Source organism: Bicyclus anynana, chromosome 1 (assembly GCF_947172395.1).
Source record: "Bicyclus anynana chromosome 1, ilBicAnyn1.1, whole genome shotgun sequence".
Lineage (NCBI taxonomy): Eukaryota > Metazoa > Arthropoda > Insecta > Lepidoptera > Nymphalidae > Bicyclus > Bicyclus anynana.
The window spans coordinates 10587492-10608546 of record NC_069083.1 but is presented as its reverse complement, the minus strand read 5'-3'; the positions used below and the strand labels follow the sequence as shown (position 1 = coordinate 10608546).

Below are 21055 nucleotides of genomic sequence, written 5' to 3'. Positions count from 1 at the left end.
ACAGTGATAAACAAAAATGGACTTTATGTCGTAAAAGATACAGTTAAAAACTGCTTTATTCGCATAAGTACAATACTACGACTGACGACCTCCAGTACAAACACAAGGAAAGTTTTGCTACACATACATACAAAGATGGAAGGCGTGTTCGTGTACGAATGGAGAATGGATTGTAGCTACAGTGAAAGCACACAGCAACGTTTGCACATGTAGTGGTTTCTTAGAATGCGTATGCGATTCGTTTGCAAAGGCGCCAGCAGCCACGTACACCGGTCACCTGACTGTCTCGGTTAAAGCATCCCTAGAACTAAAAAGTTATTACTGAGAAGCAGTGCAGACGAAAATGCACTCTATTTTAGACAAATACTATTTACAATCGAACTAAACGATTTTTACTATTAGTAGTCCATCTTAGTTTGGAATGACGATTTTCCAGTTAAGATTTGTAATGCAGTATCACTCTCATGACATTATTCAGTATAATTCGTCAGTGGTTCTATAAAAAGCCCGTCTGCCTGACGCTGTTTTTTTTTACTCTGTCGCTCGGTCGAGGTACTATTTTTAACTTTGTACGGCATATTTGTCCCTACCTATATAAGTTTAATCAAACTGTTATGTTTCACTTAATGTAAGATTACTGTTTGGTGATTAATCGCCGCTTTTATTTTTATAGACTGAATAATGTGTCTTTAGAATGTCAGTCATTTATGTAAATATACAACATTAACGGGATCAAAGTGCATCCCTGTGGTACACCTATTGTCTTGCATTAACGTTTCAACGAGTTTATCGTATAGGTACAGTATACATACGTAGGTATTATGTAGATTATGTAATACAATAATCTATCAATTATAATATTTTATTTCATAAATTAGTTTATTAGTTAAAAATCTACTTATTACTTATTAGCTAGATCACTAGATGTACCTACCTACTACTAATGACAAACATATTAAAACCAACAATGATCTTTGTAGTTTACAGCATCACGGGTTACTTAGATGACTGTGCCACGTTTGTTTGATTTCCGCTTGTATGCGGAAAGAATTAGCAAGTTGTATTTACCAGTTACAATAAACTCTTGTTTACACCTTGTTTAGTACCTACCGCTACGATGGCTTTGAATTGTATATTACTGCGTCCGATCGCTACGCTAGTGTAGTGTTTGCCCACCGTCCCAAAACTACCCTTAAGCCGCTCCAAACATTGCAAAACTGGTTCCTGCGACAAATCACGGGCGCACCGTGGTTTATACGCAATAACGACCTCCATAGAGACTTAGATTTACCTTCAATAGCTAGTTACATGAAACAGCTCTCTCGAAACTATTTCGACAGAGCTGCCATCCATCCTAACCAACTAGTGGTTGAGGCCTGCAACTACACTCCCAACCTTAACGCTAACTTCAAGCAGAGGCGTCCCATAAACGTCCTTTACGATCCAGACGATGACATGACGACCGAGAATGCTTCCCGGGCAACACAATCACAAGCAACACAGCGTCTTCGCCGGCGAAGACGAGGTCCCCGATATCTAACTTCACCCGGACGTGGGTTTTCTAACTCACGATCTCGGGTGCGTTCGGACTGATTCACTCAGATCACGGTTACACCCTCCCGAATGGCCCTCTAAGCCGAGGTCCGAGTCTCATAGGAGACGCCCTTAGAGAGTCATTCCGTCCTCTATCTTTATTTCAGCCTTTGGGTCTCATCAGGCGATGCTTCCGCGCTCGTCCAAATCCCCCGGTGACGCCGTAGTGGTCCCACATGGAGCCATCGGCACTTACTCAACACGAAAAAAAAAAACAATTGTATATTAGGTAGATTCTATTTTATTCTTACAAAGATAGCGGCTGTTATTGTGTAAAAGACTTGAACGCAATTAATTAGTAATTTGGATTTCTGTATAATTATATCCCCTCTCATTCTGAGAGGAGACTCCCCAGCAGTGACCTGAAAATGGGTTGATATTGATGATGATGATAATAAGTAAGTATAATTTATGTTTAAATAAATATAATTGTTATTATTAAAAAAAATATGGTGTGCATGTATAGTCATAGAAATCCACAATGTACCTAGTAGGTATCTACCTACTAATGTTCAGCAAAAATGAAAAAAATCACTGAATTTAAAAGTTATTCATAACTAAAATTGTTTGGTAAGTATATAGGTACCTATCTCGATTATATTGACACCGCACATCTGTCAAAATCCTAAAAACGACACTACCTACTCGGAAAAAGTCATGGCCATCTATACATATATATACTGTCACAGAAAACATATGTACGAGTAGGTACTGTCTTTAAAGCAGTATAGCGAATAATAATTGTTTCGTAGGTACCACTCCAACTGAACAAGAGTTACATTATTAACGATCAGTATGCAAACAAGTTTCTGTCAGATATGCTAATAAAGCACACTAAAGTATGTCGGACCTACCTTCCCGGTATTAAGATGGCAGCTTGGTGATATTATTGCGATATATTCATAGGTATATCATTACAGTTATATTTCTAGGAGATCAATGCATGCATTGAAATATAACTGTACGCTACTATTATACCTCCCTTAGAATTATAATTATGGTTTAAGGTGGTTAGGGTTAAGGTTGGTTCCTATATAGCTCTATGGACAAATTACATTCACATATTCAATGAAAACAATGTGGTTAGGTATAATAACTACCTATCACTTATTTTTTTTTATAATTTTTGATGTACCTATTTACCTGTAGATTAAGTTATGGTAAACATAAAAATTAAAATTACCTTACGGAAGCCACGCAATGAAAAAAATAAAAATGTAAATGACCCCGACGTGATTTGAACACGCAACCTTCTGATCTGGAGTCAGACGCGCTACCGTTGCGCCACGGAGTCGTTGCTAAGAACGATGAAATAATACTACATATACTAAAAATGTTTAAATTTGCACATTATCAATACGATTAAAATTAATTTTATTATTATCAACATCACAACGTACAATCTTGACACAAGTAATAATTTTTACAACTATTATACAACCTCAATAAAAGTAATTCATAACAGCGCACTCTGTTATAAAAGCGCGAAACTTCGTAGTAGACCCATTCGACTCCATGTACATTCGAAGTTCAAATCTAGTACCCGCTTTACATTTACACTCACGCCATTCGCGAGTTAAACTGTCCTGTGAATGTTCATGGACTTCGGGGCTTATCAAGAAAATATTTCGTCTAATAAAATTGTGTAATCTATAAAATTATTCATCAGGTTGTGATGAAACTTTACGTAATCAATAATGTATAGTAAATTAGACTCATGTTGCAACAGCCCCTGTGGCCTAATGGATAAGGCATCGGCCTCCTAAGCCGGGGATTGTGGGTTCGAGTCCCACCAGGGGTACATGTACATAATATTTTTTGATCTCTTTTATGAAACAAAATCACAAAGAAATAATTTTCGTTTTCTTTTTTTTGTTAAATTGTACGCCTAATAGTAAGTCATATACAACCTGTGGTGGAACGATTGCGGGGTGCGGCCATGAGTATGTTTCTTCTTGAATAAACCCATAGCTGCTGTAGGCTATTCAACCTCTAAAGTTCAACTCATCAACAGCCTGTATTCGTCCATTGCTGGACATAGGCCTTTCCTAGAGCGCGCCACCACACACGATCCTCCGCCTTCCTCATCCAGCCCCTTCCCACTACCTTCTTGATGTCGTCGGATCATCTAGCTGGAGGGCGTTCTACACTTCGCTTACTGGTACGTGGTCTCCACTCCAGAACATGTCTGCTCCAACAGCCATGTGTTCTACGACAGATATGGTCCGCCCACTGCCACTTCAGTTTGCTAATCCTTTGGGTTATATCGATTATTTTCGTTTCTACGGATTTCCTCATTCCAGATTTTGTCCTTCAAAGAGACTCTTAATATAGCCCTCTCCATAGCTCGCTGAGCGACTTTAAGTTGGATGTGGATAATAAATTAATTTTGTATTTCAATTCATTGCAGACGATTTGATTTAACAAAATATAATAAATAAATACAAAAAATAAAATATGTTTTTATTACAAAATAAATTACTTATTATAATATAATGAGAGTATAACAGAAAGTATGATGTACGTTTTCCAAGCAGGAGTAATAGCGGTTGCAGCACCTAAAAGCGGCAAGCAGCGCAAGCCAGCGTGCTCTATGTAGTAGCCTACTTGATGAGGAAGACGGCATTCGTCATCTGTAACACAAACAAACATAAGCAAACGCCCCGTTTCGTCCGCATAGTTCCCGTTTCCGTGGGATACGGGGATAAAATATGACACTTACAAAATAACGGGACTTTCTGGTAAAAGAATTTTCAACTCAATTGTATTAGCCTATATTTAATGACAATGAAGCACTTGTTTATAATGACGGAAGTCCTGGGTTCGATCCCCGGCTGGGCCGATTGAGGTTTTCTTAATTGGTCCAGGTCTAGCTGGTGGGAGGCTTTGGCCGTGGCTAGTTACCACCCTACCGACAAAAACGTACTGCCAAGCGATTTAGCGTTCCGGTACGATGTCGTGTAGAAACCGAAAGGAGTGTGGATTGTCATCCTCCTCCTAACAAGTTAGCCCGCTTCCATCTTAGATTACATCATCACTTACCATCAGATGAGATTGTAGTCAAGGGCTAACTTGTAAAAAAATATAAAAAAAAAAAAAAAGGTGGAGAAAGGGAGTAGAGCTTAAATCCACGTGTAATGCTTGTTATTAATTATGTATTATTTCCTTGAAATGAGATTAAAATTTTAGGAAAATTCAATCGGTCTGTATTTAATTATTTTCTATTTATATAGTTAAATATATATGAAGGTGGATATTATTTTCATCGAATTGTTCATCGGCGCCGTGGCTTAGTTGGTTAAAGCGCCTGTCTAGTAAACAGGAGATCGGGGGTTCGAATCCCCCCGGGGCCTCAGTGGTTAAAATCTTTTTTAACTTTTATTATTTCTTTTCTTTAATTTTTGATAACTTACGTGCGCATAAATTTGCAGTTGTTATTGTTGTAGCAACAAAATGAGCTGGCGGACAGAAATCTGGTGAAGGGCACGGGTCGGTTAGGTTGAAGACGTAGGTCTCTCGTTCGACTATAGTTTGACAGCTGCGAGATACATCCGCGCCTCGCCACATGCACACCAGGATCTGCCCTTGGCCATCATTACGAAACTATAAAAAAAATCTTATTGAGTGTTTACCTATATATAATTTAAACCTACCACTTATTCCGACCATTAATTTTGATCTAGCTAGTCGATAACTTAAAAATATTCAAAAGGTATAATGATTTGTTCGTTTATTACACTTTATTTATATAATATACTATATAGGTATTTATTTATTTTTATTTTTTTAATATTTCATTGCTATTTGCTGAATACAAGAAATGTGACTATTAAGTGCCATCTGGTGAACAATGTATAATCTATAAAAAGCGCCCTCTCTATCGATAGGATTAAATGTTTATATTTGCAACAGGTTACGCTAGATGGCGTGTTTCACATAAGAAAATGCAGACTACAAACAAAAACTACAAAAACTATTTCTTATTTTTCTTCTAAAGATAAAAAACAAGATCATAATATTCCTTGGCCTTTAACTAATAATACCTTAGATACATAGATAATTAGGTGTCAAAGAATAATACCTAAATAAATTATTATTATCAAAGCTTTGAAATATGAAAGTATCAAATATACAATCAGACAATATAGCTCAGAATCGATGATAATTTAATACTATAGATTGGTTAGGTCCCTACAAAATTACCGCAAAAAGTGATCCGAATAAAAGGTTAAAACACAGCGCACACATGCACAATTTTGTTTTTAATTCTATTATAGATATTTAATGAATACATAGTTTTTACAGACCGAACACACAACTCAACATTGTAGACGATATTCAGGTATTATTTTTTTAAATAACGTTCGTTGTTAACCACAACTAACATTGAGTTGACTATAAATTTCCTCTTTTGAGTTTTTCCTCATTTTTCATGCACTAGTAACATATCTAACAGTATTTAATATCGTTGCTCAGAATAGAGAAAAACTGAGAATTAAAAACTCGGATTGTGTTGTGTAGTAGTATGGAAGAGTAAGGAGTTGTTGCATTCTTTAGGGACTTAGGTACTTAAAATAAACATACCTACATAAATTATACATTGATGTACCTACCTGTACATGAATAATGGGTTGTTGCTTCAAATAAAACGGATGTATACGATATGTCTGTTTGCGGCCCGGCAGTACATGGTCCTCGTACTGTACTTGAAAGAATTCCGTGCTATTCACCTCGCATTGCGAGCCGAATATTCTTGACGGAATTTCGGTTTTCACCAAGTTCGTATAAATTGCTTCGATAACGTCTGTCATTGCGTTAGAATTCACCTGAACAAAACAAAAAGTTGGGCATAACAAATATGATTAAAATTATAATTATTTCAATTTTATGATAAAAAAAAACAAGATTAAAGCGAATAACACTGTAAAAAGATACTACATATTAGATTAAGTTATTGAAATACCTAGTAAAACTCTGTTAAGGCAAGAACACCAACAACAGCAAACAAACAAACAAAGATCTTAATCCGTTTTACAAAGAACTGTCGCAAACCGTACACAAAGAACTGTAAATAAAAACTCGGGTCATGTAGCTACACGGGTAAAAGCGCGTTTTACTAAATACCTAATTAAATAGTATTAGCGAGTAAATAGCTACTTGCAGATATAAACATCTCCGAATAATCCATATATTCGTTATTGATGTTCTGAAATTCGGTCGTATCCACAGCGACGTAAGCGAAGTAGACGTCAAAGAAACTCCTTCGCAAGGACTGCATCAGGATCCTGGACCGCTCCAGCTCGTCCGAGGAGGGCCGGTCCGTGGGGCTGATGATGAGGACAACCGTGCTGTGCCCAGCACTGGCCATTGCAGCGATCTCTTCCAAAGTTCTGTTCCGGCTATGTTGAATGATCCGGGATATCACGTTTGGGAGGTTAAGGCGGTTCGGCCCTGGAACAATTAAAGTTTGGTAACTTGTGTGTCGATTTTAGTTAACTTCCAGTCAAGTATTTGGTAAAGTCGTGTACCGTAGATTTTATGGATCTCTGTGTCGTTGATTATTGCAATAGCATTTTAATAATGTTAACTGCCTCCAGAATATTATAATATAATGTTATTTTAACTCAAATCTCGAATTCGTTTTCTTTTTATTATTTTTTATAAATTATAAATAGAGATAGAGACGAATTCGAAATTCAGTTACTGAAAAACATCAAACTCCAATAATGAGCATGGTGCCTAAGTGTAGAACCAAGATGTGGCGTAACTATAGGGTTATAAACTCCGAATATAACAAATAGGATTAATTAATACGTACATTCAATCGTAGAATTACTTAAAGTGGAATAGAAACTAGTGAGATTACTGGTGGGTGGAACTATCCAAAGTCCATTGTTGCCATGGAGTAACGCAATGGTACTGCTGTGAGCTTCAACTTCTAAAGCGTTTCCAATCCATCTAAAAACATAATGTTAACATTAATGTGTAGATGTGTACACAGGTGTAGGTAGCTTACAGGTTAAACGAATGGCCAAAACCATGCCTAACAAACTTTGCCCCTATAATTTCACAGGCAACCTTGTAATTTCATTCCCTTCAGAGCGAAACGCAACAAATTTGCTTGGTGGCAAAAATAAGCAAAGCGATAATACTTTTCCAAACGACTACTGCTACTTTATCATTCTCTTTAGAAAGTGCCTACATTTGTATATTTGTATGGACAACAATAACACTCTTAACATAACCGCAATCTTGCTTGGCGTCTATAATAAGATGTGGTTAGTTATCCCTTGACGAGCTGTGTAACAATTTATCAAATTAGTCTTATCTATATCTACTACAATATACTGACATGATTAGATTCGGAATCTATTCGTTTTACTTACGACATAAACTGCTCAATCTCATAGCCCTTCCACGATCCGTCGGTTGCCACTATGAGGTCTACAGAGGGAACGTCTGAGAACATCTTTCGGCACTCCTGATGATTTTCTCTTAGGATTGTTGCTGCAAAATATTACTCTTTTTGACATACCTATTTTTTCTTTTAGTTTCGGAATAATTTACTCAATTTACTGAAAATATGATCATAGATGACACTAAACCAACATCAAATAGGATCATAAAAATTAGATGGTATGGTTACATTGTCACAATTCTAGTAATGTTTAATCTTGGAATGTTGGAGGTGGTTCTGGTAAACATGTTCGGATCCGGATATTATCAATAACATGATTTAGAAAATAATAATTAATCATTAATAATGATTACCCTAAGCTCCAAATCTTCTCTCTTACAAGGAGAGCAGTGAACCATTCAAAATAGACTGACCAATATGAGACATCACTTACGAACATAATTCATAAACGCCGTGGCGGCTGCTTCGCTCATCCTTTCCATTGTTTCCCTCGGTATATACACAGTGATCTGTTGTAAAGACAACATGTGCGCGAATCTAGAAGTTTCCCTCAGCAACTGGGTGCCGTTGACAATATTGGCGTACAAGGCGTGTCTGTTACACGCTCTCACCGATGTATCGAACGATACCCCCTCGTTAGAGTAGTACATGTCCAGTACTTGAGATAAGCGTAAAGACCGTCTTTGTTCCACCCATGTTGGCAAGTAATTTGCTAATATTAGACCTGCAATATAAAGGTCATGTTGATTTACTTCAGTTTGGAAACTTTTATAAGATAGCTGTACTTAAGCTTCGGGCAAATTGTGGTTGCATAGATTAGAAATAAGGAATAAAAAGTACAATAGATAGGTTACCAGCCCGGATTGACTGGTTTTTTACGCAAAATACAAAATCGTTTGCCATATTTGATTGGATATTTTTAACTTACCGTCAATTCCGGCTAAAATCTCTGCATCAGTGAAGTGCCAATTGGGCAGGGTAGCGTTGGGTGGGAAGAGGTAGTAGTCTCGAGGCAGCAGCGTGTCGTTCCAGCGGTTGCTGCTGCCTACCAGCAGGCGATGCTCGGAGGCGCCCACTCGCGGGCCCTGGTTCACAACTACTTCCGCTAAATCGCCTTAAAATTATACACATACTTAGCAAAATAGCTTGTAAATTCATAGAGATCAAGAAATAATAATTATTATTATTACACATATTGCACATGTGTTTTTTTTATTGCTGAATTTCTTGGCCATAAGTATAAGTATAAACAGTGCTTTTAAATTATACACGACTTATTTAAGATGCCAAAAAGCTAAAATGCGAAAATACGTTTTTCTAAAGCCTTATAACATTTATTGTAGACTTTTGGTTTTGTCTGAACCAAATCTACGGTATGTGCTTTTTTAATTTGTTCACGTAATGTAGAAGGTAATACCTAGATGGCACTACTACAATAAACAATTATGACTTCACCCAATTCTTCAAAGTCATTCAGCATCCTTAAAAAGAACCTTTTTCTTGTCTTGAAGTTAGTCACACATGAAGACAAGTTAGGTAGTAAAATATTATAATTATATAGAAAATTAAATATCAAAATAATGGATACTTCGATTAATAACACATACTTACTTAAAATTTTGTCAAGGTGTTCATCAGCATCGGTGGTTCAGTGGTAGAATGCTCGCCTGCCACGCGGGCGGCCCGGGTTCGATTCCCGGCCGATGCAGTTATCATTTTTGTTTTTTTTTTATTTATTTTGATAATCATATATTTAATGCAAAAATAATATTATCTTTACAATACTTAACCTTGAAATAATTTTTGTATACTTTATAGTTTCTAGAGCAATAACACGATCATTATGATGTTTATATGACATATGTATTTTTCAACCTCTAGGGTCTTTACTGATAATTATTTGATACCATGTAACATGACACGACCGAAGCCTACCTGACCTGACCTGAGCCAAACACTCATTTCCAATAGTCGAACTATGTATTCGCAATGAGTGTTTGACTAAGAACAGAATTCAGGACCGCTTTTGTTATTGGTAAAGTTAAGTACCTGCTAACGTAGCCACCCACAAATTACTAATATTATTAGCGTCACTGCTTTGTTCTTCAACATCGAATTCCTCGAGTTCAGTGTACCAATCTTCCATAGCAGAGTCCACCAAAGCCTGAGAGAGTTCCTCCTTGAATATATTGGCATTTAATATATCGCTAATCGTCACCCGTTGGGGTTCCAAAGCCGAAGCGAGCGCTGCCACAAGGGTCCCAGACGATATTGTGCCCCATTCTGTTTTTATTACACCGTTTTCTATGGGGCACCTGCTAAAGATTCTGAAAAATTTAAATAAAAACGATTTACGTTATGGTTTACTGAAAAACCATCACATACAAACATAGCAAAACAACGCAATTCCTTTATATAGGAGAAGGAATTCTTTGACTACTACAAAAATCAACTAAAACCTGCAGTTAAATAAAGTCCCGAAACCATACTGCATATTTTCTTAGATTAAGACAGTTCAGTTTTGCAGGATCTAGTAAAAAGCTACGACTCCTACGCCTAAAAAACAGTGTCCAGCAAAAAATCGCACGCAAAAAACCGTGTGAACACTGTTATTGAAATATATGTGTGATTAAGCGGGATCCCGCTTTTTACTAATCTAAGAATCCAGTATCTAGTGGCAAAACCGGATAGCACAATTCGACTGGACAGGATTCGCATGCGGGATGCTCGTGTGAACGCTAGCATATACTTTGCAATTGCACGTTGTAGAGTCAATATCTCCTGAGGATGCTCCGGTTTCGGGGTGAAACGTACGTAGAGAGTATTTTGCCGGACCTGGGTGACGTTGTCGCATGGGTTCGACTTTTCGCGGATGATAGCAAAATAAATAAATCATTATATAATCGCTAGCATATAATCACATTGGTCATTAAACGTAATCCTGCAGAAAATGGGATCCTGCAAAAAACTGGACTGCCGTGTGAAAGGGGCGTAAGATGCTGTTTACCTGTTAGCACTTTGTCGTATCATAGTCTGTCGGCGTTGTGCCGACAATGGGCATACGATGTTTTCATCACCACGCTCCCACGGCTGCACAGTCGAGCTCAACAGTTTGTGCAGCAAGCATTTCTCGACCAGAGTAAGACTTTCGTCTACGTTCAGCAGATCGGGCTGACTCGGCAGGAACAATTCCATCAGCAGTTTGTACTTATGAAATTGGAAAGCTGAAGCTCTGAACGGCAGAACATAATCCGACTCTATTGTGTTGGGAGATTCTTCTATGCCGTCTAGTCGTAGACTGTGGAATTTAAACATATTAGTATTACTTCTCAATTAGTGCCATATTTTACAGCGCCTGCCAAAAAATAATAGGCATCTACGGTATAGTATCATGAGTTACTACTACCTACCATAAATTCCCAAGAAGCTGAAAATTGACCATTAGCTAACTTTAATGAAATTGTGGAAAGTCCTCGTCGGTCTCAAATCTTCCGTAGAATTATTTTCCCAACATTCAGAGTATAAGCGAAAATGCATTCTAAATTTAAGTACCTACTTCTATTGCACGAGTTTTAACTAAGATAGACATTTTATAATTAAGATAACTACCAACTATAGCTTGGCACCTTCGTTCATAACACTCCCGATGGACCGCGCGGGCCGTGGGGCGTGTAACGATGAACGAAAACCCCACGATTGATGCACCTCACTTCCCCGCACGCATGATTTCACAACCGCGCAGTCTTTCCCCCCGTCGCCCGCATGTCACGGGAGTGTCATCAACGAACTTTCCAGACTATAGGTAATAACTTTGTGCCATTTATGTAGATACGTACCTTCTGAGTAAAGTCGTGCTAAACAACCTCATGTCAAGCCGCGAACTCAGCTCCAGCCTTCGTAAAAGCGATAGAAAGACATCGAGCCTATGGGGAGCCGATAACTCCGGCCCTCCTCTGCGGTAGCAGTCCAAAAGGTGCGGCGGCACACTTGATAATATCGCTTCTTCTGAAGCTGATGTAAATAAGAATAAAACATGCTTTAAAATGTAGCCTAGTTAGATAGTTGATTTAAATCATATTATTTAAGTGTATTTTCCAGTGGCGAAGGATGGAATTTTAACGAAGGTAAGCCTCCAAAAAAAAAAGAAATTCATACCGCTTGATACAAACTCCGGTTTCTCATACATCTATACATATTCATTACAATAATAATTATGACTAGCGGACGCCCGCGACTTCATCTGCGTGAAACCCTACTACTACGCCTGTCCCTACCCTACACTACCTTACTCCTACCCTAACCCAACCTTACCCTTACCCTACCCCTATCCTACCCCTATCCTACTACTCCTATGGTAGGGACCATGCGACGGCGACGGAAGCTTAAAAAATGGAGTAATTTCTCCCGTTTTCTCAACATTTCCCTTCACTGCTCTGCTCCTATTGACGGTAGCGCAATGAAAAGTATATTGTAACCTGCCCAGAAGTATGAAAAATAATTGTACCAAGTTTTGTTAAAATCTGTCGAGTAGTTTTTGTTTCTATAACGAACGTACCACGCGACGGAAGCTTAAAAAATTGAGTAACTTCTCCCGTTTTCTTAACATTTCCCTTCACTGCTCTGCTCCTATTGATTGTAGCGTGATGAAAAGTATACTATAACCTGCCCAGGAGTATGAAGAATAATTGTACTAAGTTTCGTTAAAATCCGTCGAGTAGTTTTTGTTTCTATAAAGAACATACAGACAGACAGACAGACAGACAGACAGACAGACAAAAATTTTACTGATTGCATTTTTGGCATCAGTATCGACCACTAATCACCCCCTGATAGTTATTTTGGAAATATATTTCATGTACAGAATTGACCTCTCTACAGATTTATTATAAGTATAGATTGTGCTAAAAATAAAATGTCACAAACAACGAAGTTATGTTTAAACTAGCGGACGCCCGCGACTTCGTCCGCGTGAAAGTCGTTGTAAACTTTCAACTACCCCTATCCTACCTCTACCCTACCCTACCCCTGCCCTACCCCTACCCTACACTACCCCTACCCTATTCATTAAGGCTGCACTTCTTTATTTATTCCTCCCACCGCGAGTCGCGTCGAGCGCGGCAACCGTTACACAAAAATAATCCATATAGCATGTATTAGTATTCACGCGCGATGGCTTAGCATATTTCTTGTATAACTTTGGTGTTTCTTTACCGATTTTTATGATTCTTTTTTTATTGAATAGGTAATAATGTTAACTTTCTTATTAGGGATGAGTGATGAGTGTTATAAACATAAGAGTAGACAAATATAATTAGAAAGCTCCGAACTGCTCAGCTATCGGGAGTTACACGTGTTATTGTGAGTCAACCATAAAAGATAGACATATATATGCTGTTGTGTTTTTATACATAATTTTAAGGAAAACATTTCCATCATACATGATTTCTATGTTGCTTTAACCATTAAGGCTCTACACGCGACGGAAGCTTAAAAAATTGAGTAACTTCTCCCGTTTTCTCAACATTTCTCTTTACTGCTCTGCTCCTATTGATCGTAGCGTAATGAAAAGTATACTATAACCTGCCCAGGAGTATGTAGAATAATTGTACCAAGTTTCGTTAAAATCCGTCCAGTAGTTTTTGTTTCTATAAAGAACATACAGACAGACAGACAGACAGACAGACAGACAGACAGACAGACAGACAGACAGACAAAAATTTTACTGATTGCATTTTTGGTATCAGTATCGATCACTAAGCACCCCCTGATAGTTATTTTGGAAATATATTTCATGTACAGAATTGACCTCTCTACAGATTTATTATAAGTATAGATAAGTATCTATGTTTTTTTAAAAAGTAACCCGGCGGGAATCGACCTATATGTAGTCTTCGCCGCTGGTATTTTGAAACAAAAAAGTTGTCTCCAAACCACGCAATGTGATTAATTAATACTTCATCATAATAATATCGATAGGTTAGGTATATCTGATATTTACCTAATTATATCTTCTCTTATTTACTCAGAAAGAAGTATTTTTATGAGTAAAATAAAAGTTTAATACAGTAAATATTGGATGTTAACGTCCTAATTGTTTTAGCAGTACCTTCTATACGTAGCTTGTTGATATAAACATCAACCTCAGAAAATAAAATCTGTATTCTATATTTTCATTAAATAGAAACATAGCTATACAAAAACCCAAGGCTCATAAGAAAAAAAAAGAAACCTTGTAATATACTCACGACTGGCTAATGCACAAAAAACCACAAAAATTAACAGTTCCTTCATAATTTAAAACAATGTAATAATCACGGCAACATAATGTTTCATAGACAAAGGCAGGCAGGTACACTACTTGTTTCACGCAAGGAAAGCGCGTGCGATAATTTACAATGAGATAAGATAATCTTCATTGTATAAGTGGGGCGTAGTCATCGAGGTATGATTGATTAAATCAATAAAGACAGCAATTATAAAATGAGTCGGTCGTGACTAGTTACTACCCTACAGGAAAAGACATCGCCACGGAGTTTAGCGTTCTGGTATGCCGCGTAAATACCGTCATAGGTACCGTTGAATAAACTTGTACGTCTTTCAAGTTAGCCCACAACTACCTTATACTGCCCAACTACATCATTATCAACCCATATTCGGCTCACTGTTGAGCTCGAGTCTCCTCTCTGAATGAAAGGGGTTAGGCTACCACGCTGGCCCAATGCGGATTGGCAGACTTTACACACGCAGAGAATTAAGAAAATTCTCTGGTATGCAGGTTTCCTCACGATGTTTTACTTCACGGTTTAAAAACACGTGATATTTAATTTCTTAAAATGCACACAAGTAAAAAATTCGAGTCCGTCTAACTTATCATTAAATAAAAACAAATAGCTCATCGTAAAAACTACCTATAGCTTGATAAGTTCGTTCATGACACTCCCATGATATGCGGGCGACGGGGGGTAGGTCTGCGCGGCTGTGAAGTCGTGCGCGCGGGGCACCGCTACCCGACTCCCAGCCCGCGCGGATCATAGAGAGTGTTACGAACAAATTTGACAAGCTATACATCATTTGTAAGCCAGTAAGTAAAGGATTATGTTGCAGGTAATCTAGATGATGTGAGCATCTAATAATGCTTTAAAAATATACAAATGTAAAAATAAAACATTTTATTGACATTAATAAATCGGCAAATTCATTTTACTTCTATTAAAATTAGACCATGAAATCGCACCATCAAGCGTTCTTCATTCAACAACCGTGACTTATGACATAGTTTATAATAAATACTGTAAAATTTGGTATCTATTTGATCAAGTAACTAATTAAAAAACATTTTTTAGGGATATTTGCAAGGTCTAAGTTAGCCGTGATACCATATTAATGTAATAAGTTGGCAGACTTCACACACGTAGAGAATTAAGAAAATTCTCAGGTAAGTATGGAAGTTTCCTCACGATGAATTCTCCTTCATTGGAAAATTATATTTAATTTCTTAAAATGTACATAACTGAAAAGTTGGAGGTGCACGACTCGCACTGGATTCGAACCTACGCCCCCCGAATCGAAGTCAGTCACATGGACGTCACATAATAAGTATAGGTATTACTTATCTTATATTGCCTGGTACATTGCTCCAATGTTTAGCCTTTGCGGTATCATGAGGTCCTAAGTACGATTCCAGATTTTCTTTCAAGAAATTGAATTATAATTCCGTGCCTTGAAGAGCACATTGAATCGTTGACCCCGTAACTTTGATTTTAAGTTTCGACTTTAATTACCACCATTATATCATGACAACTTGACAAAAAGTGCTTGTAAACTAAGCTTAATTGAAAAAAAAAAATTGAATTTCTTTTCATCAAAAATATCGAAAATTTGATCATAACATCATATCTTGTAATAAAATATTGTAGTAGCTCCGCTGTATGTAACGCACTTCAAAATTTACGGTAGCTGTGTTTGCCGTGTAAGGGTTCATTCAGACGACCGCAGTCGACTGCAGTTGGCGACGTCTCGGCGACAGTCTCCGACAGCAGTCGACGGTAGCATTTGCTGCTCGTGTAAATGAACCCTTATACGACTGACACAGCTACTGTAAATTACCGTCTGCCGCAGACTGCAGTCGACTGCCGTAGACTGCAATCGACAGTAGCAGTTGCCAGCTGCCGTTGGCAACGTGCTGCTCGTGTAAATGAACCCTTAGACACACTCAGACACTCAATTTTAAAACATTCTAATATTTACATAAACATCATATTATAATTTTTGTGAAGTTAAAACCCCTACGATCATTTATAGAGAACAACTACACATTATGCCCACGCTCCTGGCACACGAGAACGAAAACAGTTCTGCTTCACAATAGCTCACATCATCTTAGTAGTACTAATCACTTTCATGTTCATAACATAATATTAAAAGATATTAAGACTTACAAAACGCATATTGCGTGCCAGGAGCGTTGGTGTAAATAATAGCATATTGCCCGCATATCTATCTATACATATATCTATATGGTATAATGAATAGAACATTCATATTTACATACAATTTTAATAGTTGTGATTTCATCAAAGTTCATTAAAAAACAGATAATTACCACTATGATTTGTAAGTTTTTCACAATACGCTAAATAAATAATAGCAATATTTTTAAATCCAGTATTAAAATACTGAGTTGTTATTACTACATTACATTATTATTAAGATTTGATAGCTTTTGGTAACGAAAATACAACTAAATAATAAAAACCGAATATTCTATTATTAAATTGTAATATTGTATTGTAGATTTTTATTACATAAACAACTCTGTAATAGGTACAATGATGATTGTTGGTATGTGACTATTCTATACATTTTGACTTTGGTGACCCAGCTAAGTTATTCGCTAACTTGGGACCTCTTAGAAAATGAAAACCACAGAATTCATTTTACATGAAATAGATTTATATAGGAGATCCTACAAACTAATTTGCTATCACTCAATTTAAAATTAAAATGTCAAAGAGCATAATATTCAACATGAATAAATGCAGTCTAGTCTTAAGACCTCATATTGATGTATTATGTACCTAATGGTTGACTTTTATTATTCTAACCAAGTTAGCTAATAGCATATTAGATTATTATCTTAGGTCAATGTAGTGAAGGGTCCACATAATTTCAATTTTTAATGCATCTTAGTCTAAAGTTTTTCAGTCCATTGAATATACCTATATGAAATATGTATTAAATTATTAGGTTACTATAGCAGTGAAGACTTTATCATCCAAACTTTGAAACTGGCGTTAATAAATTAAATATTTACTTTTGAAAATAAATACAATACATTATTTTACTATTTCAAATGCTTAAAATATACCTGTACCCTCTTCAATTAGTGGAATAGATTGTACTGAAAGGTTTATATTATATTACAGTATTTTATAAATTGTGACTATTTTGCTACTTATATAATCCTATCTATTAAGGGGTTTACCACCCCTGGAGTTTTCTAGAATTCAATCCAAAGCAACATCTTAATTAATATCCAGATAATTCAGTCTCCACTGCAATTAAAATTTTATTAACCACTATGGAATAACTTTGTTCAGTAAAATTATTAAATGCTATTTAAATACAATGTTTATGATATTTACGAACACAAAATAAGAATTATCGTAAAACTAGTTTCGCCGGTTTTCCGTCAACCTGTCGAGATGATCCATTCTTAAGTGTGAACTCTCTCTTGATATGTGCAAATAACAAATCGGTAATGAGGAAAATTTGTGCTGTTGCAAAGGACAGGGTCACTCCAAAGAAGAAGTTAGCATTTGCTGATCCAGAATATATCCAGAGGTGCCAAACAGTTGGTCCAAGAGCTGATGTGATTAGGAAGGCACAGCCCACAATAAATTTTTGCTGCATAACTGAAACGGAATATTTTAATACTTAAATTGATATTATAATTAAAAAGTTTGAATATTTGATATGCATGTATTTTTTTAAAAACATTTTTCATTGACTATTGAAAAAGCTATTCAATTTTATCCTCTTACTTCAGTGTTTAAATACCAAGAGTAATAAGTATTGAGATCAAATAATTTTAGAACAATTATGTGTTGTATTATGAATGTTATTGTTTGAATATGGATTGATAGGTGTAGAATATTTCTCCTTTATCCTTTATTAGTAGTAGTACTAATAATAAAGGATAAAGAGCTTCAGTTGCTACAACGCCAACTTCCCCAGTAATAAATTTTTTGGGCAGCATTATTTCATATTAGAAGTCATAATCTACACCTGAACGACTAGTGACTACCCACCAGTATATACAGGGCATATGAAGTGTCAACAAGCTTGTTCTTCATTTATTCATAAGAAGGCACAGAAAATGTTGCCCATACATGTCTCGCTCCTCTGTTTCATCATACAATGTTTGGTGTTAAGGATTCAGTTATGCAGTTATGTAGTCTGTACATAATTTTACTATATTTCATCATCATTATCAACCCATATTCGGCTCACTGCTGAGCTAAAGTCTCCTTTCAGAATGAGAGGGGTAAGGCCAATAGTCCACCACGCTGGCCCAATGAGGATTAGCTGGCTTCACACATGTAGAGAATTAAAAAAAAAACTCTGGTATGCAGGTTTCCTCACTATGTTTTTCCCTCACCATTTGAGGTATTGAAAAATGCACACAACTGAAAAGTTGGAGGTGCATGCTCCGGACCAGATTCAAATCCACATCCTCCGGAATCTGAGGCAGAGGTCATATCCACTAGGCTATCATGACTCTTACTATATTTATTATCAAGTAAAAATACTTACATGAAAACAAATGTTTCCATAAAGGCAATAGAGCCAAGTAGAATCCAACATCACCAACACATGGATAAGATCTGAATATAGTAGACAGTGCAATGAGCACTGTTGCTAGCAGTACCGGTTCTTTGTGGAATCTAAGGGTAAGTGGCACCACATATAGAGCCAGGGCGTTGATTTGAAATGCACACACAAAGAGTAATCTAAAGTGTTCAAACATCTCTGTGAAGAAGTACCAGAATAGTCCTATATTTGGTTTTAGATCTGGCACTGTCAATCTGTAATTAGAGAATATGAGCATATTATTATTTTTGGTCATAAAATATACAGGGAAATAGTATATGAATAAAAATCAAAGAAAATCTGTTTGTTCTTTTTTACTATTAGTTAAACCTAGTCTATTATTTTAAGAGTGAATTATCACTAACTCTATACTATAATTCAGGTTGGCATAGTATTCGGAGGTCATCTAACAAAGTATTATTGCTATATTTTCAAATCTGATGTAAAGTGTGTGCAATGTGCACTTTTGTTTTGGAATGGAATTGGAAAATATTGTTAAAAAATGCAAGAAACAAAGTTTTTAATAAACATTAAATACCAAATACACTTTGTATGTATTGCTTAGTATCTCATAGCTCAAACTAGGATTTGAACCCATGACCTAGTGATCTGAAGCCACCAACTCAGTACTGGACCAATGAGGTAGTTAAAAATACTAAAATATCACCCAGTACAGTGATTCTAGCTTTGACAACAACTATAATAACTTTATATGAATTTTTACTTTCTTAAACTTCATTATTTATCGTAAAGTATAATTTATACTTACATAAATCCATACGTATTGTAGATATAATCATACGATCCATCCATTATAAAAGCAGATATAAAAATGCAGAATCCCCAACACAGTACAAATCCTAGAAGTGTTCTAATGTATGAACACTTGTTGCACCCTTGGTTGACGTTCGCTAATAGAATAGATATTGGCACAACAAGTAAAATAGGGTAAAGGGCCTGATGTGTAGCCAGAGCAATGAACACACACGCCAAAGCTCTGTGACCACTTGCCGCACCCCATAGCGATACAGCTAGCAATAAATTCTGTATAACTGTAGTTGTCATGCCTGCACAGTTTAAAAATGAATATGGATTGAATAAATACATGGAAAGCACATAAATAGGAACTTCATCCAACTGTGATTCAGTTACCAGCATTGTTATTGAATCCTCTGCAATCTGTCCTTTCCCACTCTCTTGGGATTCTTTAAATATTCGTATAAACGACTTCGATGCCTTGTACAGTATGTGTGCAGTCAATGCGTCCAATAAAACAAATATAACAGGTAACAAATATGGTACTTTTTTCAACAAAAAGTGAAATAAGATAAGCATTATTGGAGACTCGTGGAAAGAGTCCCCTTCGTAAGGATTTATGCCATGGTCGTACAAGTAAACACCTTCAATTAACCTCTTCCAAGAGTTTAGCGGCGTTGCTACTTCCACTCTATTTGATATCGTTTGCCAATAGTCCGTGTGAATGAGCCAATATCTTCCTAAACAGGCGACCAAATACTTCGGTATTAAATTCATTATAGCTGATTGTTTTTGTATTAACTGAATAATATATAGCTTATCACATTATTACATTCACAGACGGTTAGAAAGATAATTATTAATTATTTTCAGAATCACGATCAACAAATCAACCAAGCATTTATCAACAACTGTCAATGTCAGTGTCACTGTCAACTCCACTCCATCTAACAAGTGTCAACTATCAAGAATTAAAGTCAAGTTTTTATTTTGTGTTTCATATCTGTGATTCGGTTGTTAAAGGTCTCGGAGGAATTAACATGGATTATGGATACAGGATTAATTTTTCATTTTATTGGAAAATGAATTATGTAGGTATATCCTATATCACTAATACTTAATAGACACAAGGTTTGTGTCTAAGTGCGTATGTATGTGTATGTTTGTTACTCCTTTACTTGTAGCGAAGTGCTTAGAAGCGCAAAAGATCGATTAATCTTTTAATTAATTAATTTAATTAATGACTAATTTAATAATCTTTGATCATTTATTGAGTCGATTTGGCTATTTCGAGATGGAATATACCTATAACTTTATGGATATATATCTTTACTCTGTTATGGATTAACACCTAAACTACTTTCAACCCGGAAAACTTCATGGTTCCCGCGGGTTTTGTGAAGTCAAGAAGAAGAA

General features: G+C 36.3%; 2 protein-coding genes and 4 non-coding genes across 6 annotated transcripts; 3 read left to right on the top strand and 3 right to left on the bottom strand.

Annotated features, from left to right (window-relative positions):
* Window positions 1–2815: 2815 nt before the first annotated feature.
* On the bottom strand, window positions 2816–2887 carry Trnaw-cca (transfer RNA tryptophan (anticodon CCA)). The gene has a single exon. It is a non-coding gene; the product is annotated as a tRNA-Trp (tRNA).
* A 434-nt stretch (window positions 2888–3321) lies between these two features.
* On the top strand, window positions 3322–3394 carry Trnar-ccu (transfer RNA arginine (anticodon CCU)). The gene has a single exon. It is a non-coding gene; the product is annotated as a tRNA-Arg (tRNA).
* A 675-nt stretch (window positions 3395–4069) lies between these two features.
* On the bottom strand, window positions 4070–15032 carry LOC112051350 (uncharacterized). The gene is made up of 12 exons (XM_024089956.2): window positions 14257–15032; window positions 11848–12022; window positions 11019–11309; window positions 10061–10338; window positions 8940–9125; window positions 8445–8735; window positions 7980–8100; window positions 7412–7551; window positions 6755–7044; window positions 6207–6419; window positions 5007–5196; window positions 4070–4226 (listed from the first exon to the last, which is right to left on the bottom strand). The coding sequence occupies exons 1-12, from the start codon at window positions 14300–14302 to the stop codon at window positions 4072–4074; spliced, it is 2376 nt and encodes a 791-aa protein (XP_023945724.2). The 5' UTR covers window positions 14303–15032; the 3' UTR covers window positions 4070–4071.
* Trnat-agu (transfer RNA threonine (anticodon AGU)) lies at window positions 4873–4946 on the top strand. The gene has a single exon. It is a non-coding gene; the product is annotated as a tRNA-Thr (tRNA).
* Window positions 9649–9719, top strand: Trnag-gcc (transfer RNA glycine (anticodon GCC)). The gene has a single exon. It is a non-coding gene; the product is annotated as a tRNA-Gly (tRNA).
* A 133-nt stretch (window positions 15033–15165) lies between the features above and the next one.
* Window positions 15166–20845, bottom strand: LOC112051331 (phosphatidylinositol glycan anchor biosynthesis class U protein). Its single transcript, XM_024089934.2, has 3 exons — window positions 19653–20845; window positions 18827–19098; window positions 15166–17925 (listed from the first exon to the last, which is right to left on the bottom strand). The coding sequence occupies exons 1-3, from the start codon at window positions 20414–20416 to the stop codon at window positions 17672–17674; spliced, it is 1290 nt and encodes a 429-aa protein (XP_023945702.1). The 5' UTR covers window positions 20417–20845; the 3' UTR covers window positions 15166–17671.
* Between the last annotated feature and the right edge of the window lie 210 nt (window positions 20846–21055).

Excerpts from the sequence above, each read along its gene's own strand:
- LOC112051350 (XM_024089956.2), bottom strand. The coding sequence starts at position 14,302 with ATGAAGGAACTGTTAATTTTTGTGGTTTTTTGTGCATTAGCCAGTC. Across the intron at positions 11,310-11,847 it reads AGCACGACTTTACTCAGAAG|TCTACGACTAGACGGCATAG; the intron begins GTACGTATCTAC and ends TAAATTCCACAG. Across the intron at positions 7,045-7,411 it reads AAGTAATTCTACGATTGAAT|GGCCGAACCGCCTTAACCTC; the intron begins GTACGTATTAAT and ends TAATTGTTCCAG.
- LOC112051331 (XM_024089934.2), bottom strand. The coding sequence starts at position 20,416 with ATGAATTTAATACCGAAGTATTTGGTCGCCTGTTTAGGAAGATATTGG. Across the intron at positions 19,099-19,652 it reads TACAATACGTATGGATTTAT|ATTGACAGTGCCAGATCTAA; the intron begins GTAAGTATAAAT and ends CTCTAATTACAG. Across the intron at positions 17,926-18,826 it reads ATGGAAACATTTGTTTTCAT|TTATGCAGCAAAAATTTATT; the intron begins GTAAGTATTTTT and ends ATTCCGTTTCAG.